The sequence below is a fragment of the Petaurus breviceps genome, unplaced genomic scaffold (genome assembly GCF_028583685.1).
Source record: "Petaurus breviceps papuanus isolate PSGF00001 unplaced genomic scaffold, PetGlider_PUasm1.0 90897, whole genome shotgun sequence".
NCBI classification, from domain to species: Eukaryota; Metazoa; Chordata; class Mammalia; order Diprotodontia; family Petauridae; genus Petaurus; species Petaurus breviceps.
In genome coordinates, this window is record NW_027187374.1 from 3,156,182 (window position 1) to 3,166,181 (window position 10,000).

Consider the following 10,000-nt stretch of genomic DNA (forward strand, 5'->3'; position numbering starts at 1 on the left):
TTCTTCTTCTTCTTCTTCTTCTTCTTCTTCTTCTTCTTCTTCTTCTTATCCTTCTCCTCCTCTTCCTTCTCCTTCTCCTTCTAACCTTACCTCATGAAAACTTGTGAAATAATAATGTTAACTGTTTGACATCTGTCAGGTAGAAGACAAAGGGACGTTTGAGTTTCCTAACATGATTCAATGATTTGTCAGCTACACTAGCTAATTGTGCAAGAGAGGAACTCCCTGACACCGATTTTTCTTGGTAATCATGGTGATATGTAAATACCTCCTCTTAAATCAGTCAATTACAAACTGTCTATGTGTAGTTTAATCTGTAGACTGACTTAGTTTACCTTTGGAGTCTGTTCAAAAGGTTTGTCTCCTTAAGGGATTTATGAAATTATGACTTGGCATAACTGTTCAATTATTAAAACATTAAAGAAAACATAGGATTATGGTTTTTGTGATATTCATGGTCACACTGCAGTTGATCCTTGTTGTAAGTTTTAAGTCCCCTGATTTATAGTCACTTATATTTATTCAAATTGATCCCTCTGACTATGAGATATTGGGGAAAGTTTGTCACCATTATGACCACTGTACCTTCTCAAATGAATTATATCAAGATTTAAATAAGATGGATAATAAGAAGGACCCATCCATAGATTCAGGTTATAAATTTTTCAGGTTAATGAACTTTTTTTTGCTACCAAAAGTGAGATTTAAAAAAAAATTCTGTAATTATACTTTCAGTAGTATAAGAATGTCGAATTTGAAAAAAGCCCAAAGAGAGGAAATTGTAGAAAGAATGATTTATTATATTGTTTGGAAACTAATTATTATATTATTTAAATCTAACTAGCAACTGTTTGCACCCAGAATGTCATCTGATCCCAATAATTCTCTAGGAATGCTAGAGAGAGCTATAAGGAATTTTGATTTACCCCAGGTCTTGGATCCACCCAAAGCATCCTTGTTTTAAGTCCACACACCCAGCTCTTGTTCTCCACAACCCAAGCTTGTGTTTTGGGTTCCATTCATGTGATTTGTCTGTGATTCATGTACAGAAACCTACATCTATATGTCAAATATATATAATCAAAATCCTATATGATATAAATCTTCCAGAACCTAAGAGATGGAGACACCCTTTCTTTCTTGCTCTCTCTCATTTTCCACTAAATAAACTAATAAATTTCTTTCAAAAGCTATTTCAGAAAGCTTTGGCTATATGGGGTCATGAAGAGTTGCACATGACTGAATATCTGAACAACAACAAAGAAAAAAACCCAATCAACATAATGAATCAAGACAATTGCAAAGGACTCATTATGAAAAAATGTTGTCCATCTCCAGAGAGAGAACTGATTAACTCTGAGTGCAAATTATAGTATTATTTTCTCACTTTCTTTAATTTTTCATGCTTTTTTTGAAATATGGCTAATATGGAAAAACATTTTACATTATTTCACACATATAATTGATATCATATGGATTGCCTTTTCAATAAGGATGGGAGAGAGTGGGAGGGATGCAGATAATTTGGAACTCAAAATTTAAAACAAAGCAATGTCCAAAAAAGCAAATAAATAATAAAATTTAAGGAACAAAATATTTACTTCATATTTTGGGACTTGCCCTCACAAACAATGAGGTAACTGGTGGATTCTTTATATTTCTTCTTTAGTCTCCAGTTTTAAGATATGTGAATTATTTTCTTTTATGATTTCTTGAAATGTAATGTCTAGGCTTTTTGTTATTGTTACTCATGATTTTAAGGTAGATGTGTGGTTCCAAAAATTGTTTTCTTTAATCTCCTTCCTAAGTCAGTTGTTTTTCCTACACAATTTTTCGTATTTTCTGCTATTTAAAAAGTCTTTTGAATTTGTTTTATTATTTCTTGATGTCTCATGAACTGTGACTTTCATTTGGACAATTCAAATGTTTAGTGAGTTATTTTTTTCAGTGAGGTTTCTGAACCTCTTTTTTTCTAGTCTGTTAATTCTCTTTTCATAGATTCCTTACCTCTTCCTTCTTTCTTAATTTTTTTTCTATTTTCCTCATTTGTTTTTAAAATCATTTTTCAGCTTAAAAAAACACTTAAACGCTTCTAGGAATTTTTGTTGAACTTTTGGCCCAGATATATTTTTCTTTGCTTGTAGATATTTTCAAGGCATTCCCTTCATTTATGTTTATGTCTTGAGTTTTTTGTCACCATAATAGTTTAAATTATTTTTTCTTGTTTTTTCATTATTCTAGCCTATTTCTTGACTTGGGATTTGTTGATAATGCTGCATTCTGCATACCTCTTGGTTGTGTTTATGGTGGTGGTGGTGGTGGTGGTGGTGTGTGTGTGTATGTTTATGTGTGGACTGAGTTTCTGTCCTTTAAATCCTTTTGCTGCTTTTATAGATCTTGATAGGGGTCTACAAGCTCTCATTTCTCCCAAAGTGATGTAATCCAGGGAGAGGTCTAATCATTGCCTCCTTTGTTTAATTTCTGCAAATTTCTGACCCAGGTTTGGGTATATGGACTTCCTAATGTTTGAGAGTTTCTGTAGACTATTTCTGGAGTCAGTCATTGTTAACCTGCTGGGAGGCTCTGCAGGTTCAGAAAGACTAAAAAATCTTCAGTCTGTGACACTGTGTGATCCTCCTGGTATCAGAGCCACACAGCTATCATTTGCTTCAAGGAATTTGTTCTTTGCTTGGTACACAGCTAAAGTCAACACTAGCAATGGGTTTTCTCTATCCTGGATCTTTGAAGCTGCCAGATAGCCCCAATTCTTATCTCTTGGAAACTCTTTCTTCCCAGTTCTTCCTGCCCTGGTGCGTCTTCTCAGCAACCTTTCAGGTCAATTCCATTCCCCAATGTCCACAGACCTCTCTATTTTCTTAAGCCACCATGGGCTACAAAAATGCCCACTGTAACTTTTTCTTGGCTTTCTCAATAAGAATTCATTTTAGTTTCTTCCTCAACATCTTGACTCCATCTCTCCAGACCCTTTCATATGTACATGTTGCTAGTCCATATCTGTAATAGGCTTTGTGGCACACATTGCTTTCAGGATCAAATAGAAAATTCTCAGTTTGGTTTTTAAAGTGTTAGAGCATTCTTACTTTTTAGACTATTACTCTTAAATTTTTACTCTTAACCCCTTCCCCTGTATTCTGCATATTCTGGGATCCAGTAACACTGGCCTCCTTTCTGTTCCTCCTGTTTCAAATCCTAATTCTGGGCATTTTCACTTGCTATACCCTCATGCTTGGAACTCTCTCCCTCCCCATCTTCAGCTTTAACCTTCTCTGGATTCCTTCAAGTCTCATAAAATCCCACCTTCTACAAGAAGTTTTTCTTTATCTACCATTATCCTAGTGCCTCCCCTCTGCTGATTACCTCCTATTTATCTGTATATCTCTTGTTTGAACATAATTGTTTGTATGTTGTCTCCCACATTAGACTGTAACCTCTTTGAAAGCTAGAGTTGTATTTTATTTTACTTTATAAGTACTAAGAATAATAGGATACTGGTTGACTGCTAAGTTATAGTGTCCAATGCGGCACCATAAAGGGAAATGGTGCCCACAATCAGGAGAATATATGTATCTTTTTACACCTCTCATCCCCCCCCCTTCCAATACTGCTACTAGGTGACTAGTTTGGATTAAGGTAATCCAGGTAAAGGAGTCAATGTTTAATAAATGCTTGTTGACTGAGCTTATTAAAAGACCACTATGAAAATAATTTTAGTTTATGTTCAGAGTTCAGAGATAGAGATAAAGACAAATTCTACGAAGAACTCAGTAAGAATGTGTAAAATAAATAATAGCCATTGTCATAAATTTCAATAAAAGGTGAAAAGATATATCAAGAAATGTACTAGAAAACATAAATCAGAAATTAGATATGGAATAGCATTAATATGAGCAGACTAGAAAAAGCATGAACATTCAAGCAGTCTCTAAGGTTTTTTTTAAAAAATTAATTTGTAAAGTCAGTGGAGAATTGTCAACATGAATATTGTTATAAATTCTTATTAACTAATTAATTTATTTATGTATGAGACATATTCCCTATGACTTGGATACTTTACAATAAACTAAAGTAGTTGTTCTTTTATAGTAATATTAACCAAAATGTTTCAGCTCTTTAGAACTAAGAAATCTCTAGACTACTGCCACATATGTTACTGCCCCTATTTTCCTTTACCCAACAATAGGGAGAATTCCTTACTTATTTTTTTTACTCACACTTTAAGTAACATTCTACTCTATAGAAAATATGACTGAAGAACTAATAAAATACAAACAAAACATTAAAGGTCAGGGGAGAATAGAGGGGAACTAGGGGGTTGGGGGGTACTTTCCACCTTGTGGTTATTCCAGATGACATCTGACATGCTATTTTTATACTATTAAAATAAATTTAATAATTTCCAAAGAATTCCCACAACACATAGTAGAATTATGGGGGAGCATGTGTGTGTTTATATCTTCTTTGAATGCAAGCAGGGATCAGATGTGTTTATTAGAAGACATGAATAAACCTGGAAAAGCATATAATCAAGGAGAACTCAAAGGGCTGGCATTTTAAAAAATACATAAACAAGAAAAACAAAAGCTCTCTTTTCTTCCTTTTGAAAACACTTACAGAATCAGTTCTGTAGATTATTCAATAAATATCTGAACAAAGATAATTATTTTTTTCTTCCATAGATACATTGATAGTCAAATATCTAGAAGAAAAGAATAATGAATTTTCAACCTGAATATTGCTATAATACCTCTAGAAAGTTAATGTGATTTATATTTATGGACATAAATATATGGATGAAGGTTGGGATGACTTAAATAAAGAAATGCGATAACAATGGGACATAGAAACCAGCTTTATTGAAATAACCACAAATATTTTCTGCATATACTTGGGCCTTATCATTTAGGAAACATCACCTTTTTTCTCTGATTTATTTCAATCAACTTTTACCATATTCTGCTTTAACAACAACAATAAAATCAATTTAAAAACTAGAAAGGAGGGAAGTACAAATAATAAGATTTGGACAAAGCATATTCATGAAAACTAAAAATGAGAAGGAAATAGCTTATAATCTACAAAAAAACCAGTAAGAATGTGTGTCTGTCTGTTTAGGAGGTCACGTTAAGTCTAGAAATATAAACAATTATTTTAAATTGTTCTTCACTCCTAAGATGAGAAGGAAGGTTTCTATGTGTTTTAGTCACTCTTACTCTTCTTCATACTGATGTCATTTGAAAATACTATTGACTCAGGATTTAATTAGTGCCCATTAGAGTAATTATATGTACTTACCTCTCACAATCAACTGGCTTTGGTGCTCCACAGCTGCCGCGTCATTTCTGGCTATGCAGGTATAATTCCCATTGTGCATCAGTGAAAGATTAGAAATCCTTAAAGAGCTAGTGAAGTCAATATTGTCAATGGTTACCCCAAGACTTGCTGGGATTGGTCTTCCATCCTTCTGCCAGGTGATTGTTATTGGCAGATCCCCTGAGACCACAACACATGGAATGAAGACCCTTTGTCCAATGGAGAATCTTGGAAACTCAAAAGGCTGAATAAAAGGTGGAACTGGATGGAAAGAAAAAAAAGATAACAGAAGACAGGAATAACTATAAAAGTATGAAATATCATCTTTGCTTATAAAACTGAGTGATATTGAAAAGAAAATTCAGTAGAATTGATGTCAGAGATATTTGTGAAATATAATAAATCTTTAAATAAATAACCTAAATGTGGAATGTTCACCTTTCTAAATAAGAAAAGTTATTTGAATTATGGCTGAGTAAATATTTTAATTTATTCTAATAAAAAAAATGTGGGGAAGGTATTTCTCGATGTATGGGCTCTATCCTCTTAAAATAATGAAGAAGAAAACAACAGTTCATTCTGACCTTATCACTCTTTCCATACTCACAGAAGATATGACAACACTAAAATCTTATGCACGGCATTCTTAGTATTAACATAGTAAGTCTTCAAATGCAAAAAGTATTATATAAAACATGCTAATGGTGTTTAAGTTGTAAATGTAAAGAAAAATAAATAATACAGGTTTATTTTCCAAAGACAGTTTAAAAATACTTTCAAATTATTATTTGAAATAATCATCTTTTTGTTAGGTGTTTAGCTTTTTCTTCTGAATGTATAACTTTCTTTTATGTACCTCTTCTATTATCTCTGGAGGGAATATGAAAATAATTTTTTAGATCAAGAATACTAGAAATTGGGGAAGCTTGGTGGTACAATGGTTAGAGTGCCAGTTCTGGAATCAGGAAGACTCATTTTCCTGTGCTTAAATCCAGCCTCAGGCACTTAACTAGCTTTGTGACTCTGGACAAGTCATTTAACCCTGTTTGACTCAGTTCCTTATCTCTAAAATTAGCTAGATAAGGAAATGGCAAATCAGTCCAGTATCTTTGATAAGAAAAACTCAAATGGAGCCACTTAAGAGTCAGACATCACTGAAATGATTGAACAACAACAAAAATTCTAGAAATATTATGTTATTATTATAAGGAATTCAATAGTTTACTAAGTACAGCCATGTTAATTATACCAGACAAAACAGGGAAGCAGAAAAACAATCTATACTGAGTGAATGTTTTCAAAAGTAATTTATATTTGACTTCCAGATGTCATTAAGTATTGAAGACAAATATTCACACAGCAGATTTGCTTAAACATACAAATATTATTATTTTAGTACTTGGTCTTTATACTCTCAGTTGAGTATTAACTTGGGGTGAAGATAGAGGCCTAATCTATAAATGGAGGTAAAGAATCTACAAATCAGTAAAAGACTGAAGAAGTGTTAGGCGCAGAGCCAAGATGGAGGAGTAAAAGCAGGAACTTGCTTAAGTTCCCGGTCCAACCACCTCCAATATCTGTTAAAAAAAAAAAATGACTCTAAACAAATTTTAGAGCTACAGAACCCACAAAGTGACAGAGACAAATGAATCTCCCACTGAAGGCAACCTGGCAGGCTGACAGGAAGGGTCTATTGCACAGGACTGGGAGACAAGTGCAGTCCTGCATGAGCTGCGCTGGCCCAGACTTGGGGAAGCCCTGACCTATGGCACAAATTGGCCAGAGAAAAATTCAGAAGAGTAAATCACTGGCACCTGTGCTGGTTTCCAGACTTCTTACCCATAAATGCCAAAGAGAAAGTAAAAGGTCATCAGGGAATACTGCTGGAACTGGGTGAGAGAAGAGCACAGTCTGGGCCATGGCCCTGGGGTGAGAGGGGGTTGCAGTATGGCAGCTACAGCTGCTGCCCCAGGGCTGCCTCCAGAGCACCTGGCCTGCTGATCATAGGGGGACCAAGCTACCATTCAGAGGGTAATCACTCTTGCTTTGACCTGCTTGGATGGGGGTCAGAGTCTTGTGTGGTGGTCCTGGAGTGAAGAACACTAGTGGGCCAGAGGTTGTGGTGGTTGTAGAGAGGGTGCTCTCCTCATAGTTCTAACAATAGCTCTGACAACATTTGTGGAAACCCCAGAAATTTAGGACACAGCTCTCTCCACTCTGGAAGCAGAGTTCTACTCTGGCAAAAAGCTCAAAAGTCAAGTAATTGGCTGGCAAGATAAGCAAACAGAGGAAGCACAATCAGACAATAGAATCCTTTTTGGGGGGGACAAAGAGGATCAATGCATGGAACCAGGAGAATAAAACAATCAAAACTCCTGCCTCAGAATCTTCCAAGAAAAAATATGAATTGGTTACAGGCCATGGAGGAGGTCAAGAAGGATTTTGAAAATCAAGTAAGAGAAGTGGAGGGAAAAATGGGAAGAGAAATGAGGATGATGCAAGAAAATCATGAAAACCAAGTCAACAGCCTGACTGAAGAAAATAATAACTTGAAAAATAGACTAACTCAAATGGCAAAAGAGTCTTAAAAAGCCAATGAGGGGAAGAATGCCTTTAAAAGCAAAAATGACCAGATGGAAAAGGAATTTCAAAAGCTCACTGAAGAAAATAATTCCTTCAAAATTAGATTGGAGCAAATGGAATGTAATAACTTTATGAGAAACAAAGAAATCAAAACGTATTCAAAAAATGAAAAAATAGAAGGCAATGTGAAATATATCATTGGAAAAACTACTGACCTAGAAAATAGATTGAGGAGAGATAACTGAAAATTTTTGGACTACCTGAAATCCAGGATCAAAAAGCGATCCTAGACATCATCTTTAAATACATTCTCAAGGAAAATTGCTCTGATATTCTAGAGCCAGAGGACAAAAGAGAAATTGAAAGAATTCACCAATCACCTCTTGAAAAGGATCCCCAAAAGAAAAGTCCTAGGAATAATTCCAGAGTTCCCAGGTCAAGGAGAAATATTACAAGCAGTGAGGAAGAAAAAAATGAGCATTGTGGAAACACAATAAGGATAACACAAGATCTAGCAGCTTCTACATTAAGGGATTGAAGGGCTTAGAATATGATATTCTAGAGGTCAAAGGAGCTAGGGTTAAAACCAAGAATCACCTACCCAGCAAAACTGAGTATAATGTTTCAGGGGAAAATATGGTTATTCAATGAAATAGAGAATTTTCAAGCATTCTTGATGAAAAGACCAGAGCTGAACAGAAAATTTAATTTTCAAATACAAGAAGCAAGAGAAGCATTTGAAGGTAAACAGGAAAAAGAAATCATAAGGAACTTATTAAAGTTGAACTGTTTACATTCTTACAAGGAAAAATGATCATTGTAACTCATAGGACTTTTTTCTCAGTATGAGGATAATTGAAGGGAATACATATGTGTGTGTATGTATGTATGTATATATGTACACATACATATATATGTATAGGAGGGTGTATGTGTGTATAAATATATATGTCAATGTGTGTATACATAGACAGAGGGCACAGGATTAGTTGAATATGAAGGGATGATATCTAAAAACTAAAATTAAGAGGTGAGAGAAGAATATATTGGGAGAAGGAGAAAGGGAGAGATAAAATAGGATAAATAATCTCATATAAAATAGGCAAGAGAAAACTCTTACAATGGAGGGGAAGAGCAGGAGGGTGAAAGGGGATGGGTCAACCTTACTCTCATTGAATTTTGCTTAAGGAGGAAAAACATACACACTCAAATGGGTATCTTACCCTACAAGAAAGTAGGGGTAAGAGGATAAGAGGGGGGATGATAGAAGGGAGGGCAGATTGGGGGAGGGGTAGTTAGAAGCAAACTCTTTTTAAAAGGGACAGGGTCAAACAAGAAAATAGAATAAGTGGGGAGCAGGATAGAATGGAGGGAAATATAGTTAATCTTTCCCAATACAACTGCTATGGAAATGTTTTGCATAACTACACATGTTCAACCTATATTGAATTGCTTGTATTCATAGACAAGTCAACTTTTTTTCAGTTTTATTTCCTTAGATTTCACCCTTACTTCAGGGCTTTTGTGATTTCATTAATGTAGTCACACTCTCCAGTGGGTTAGACTGTAACCGAGGTTTGTCTTCCCATCCTGTGCAATTCTTCTTTATATCCTTCTGTAAATACTGCACAATGGGTTCACCCAATATTCAGGGATCCTTCTAGGTTTCTTGATGTTATATGAATCTAATGGATCAGGTAGGCTGTATATCTAATAGGATCAAATGCCTTCCTATTCCAACCATAAATCTCCATGGTAATGTCATTTTTAATGCTTCTTTTATGACTTTTTCTTTTTGTTAATATGTTACAGCATCATATTTACCATGTATCTTTCCATTGCCCTCCAAGTAATACACAGTTTTATTTTTTTAGAAGACATGATATTTATATATCATGAACTATTTGTAGAAGAAAATCTTAATATATAAAAGATCTATGATTTTACCAGCAAAGGGAATTTCCAGTTTAGAAAGTCTCTCTAAGATCACAACCTATCAATAGATACACTGTAGGGAACTGCCTAACGTTGAGTTAAATGCCTTGACCTTTGATATGCAGTTCTTAAGTGACACAGAATTTTAATC

The 10,000-nt window shown here is 34.6% G+C and overlaps 1 protein-coding gene and 1 long non-coding RNA gene across 3 annotated transcripts in view; one reads left to right on the plus strand and one right to left on the minus strand.

Annotated features, from left to right (window-relative positions):
• Positions 1-10,000, minus strand: part of DSCAM (DS cell adhesion molecule) — an 870,593-nt gene that overhangs the window by 397,579 nt on the left and 463,014 nt on the right. Inside the window, exon 9 of the mRNA XM_069074855.1 lies at positions 5,314-5,592. Coding sequence (XP_068930956.1) covers positions 5,314-5,592 — 279 coding nt within the window. The remainder of the gene's footprint in view (positions 1-5,313; positions 5,593-10,000) is intronic.
• LOC138151408 (uncharacterized) overlaps positions 1-10,000 on the plus strand; it is a 46,546-nt gene that overhangs the window by 26,688 nt on the left and 9,858 nt on the right. The window lies entirely within an intron of this gene.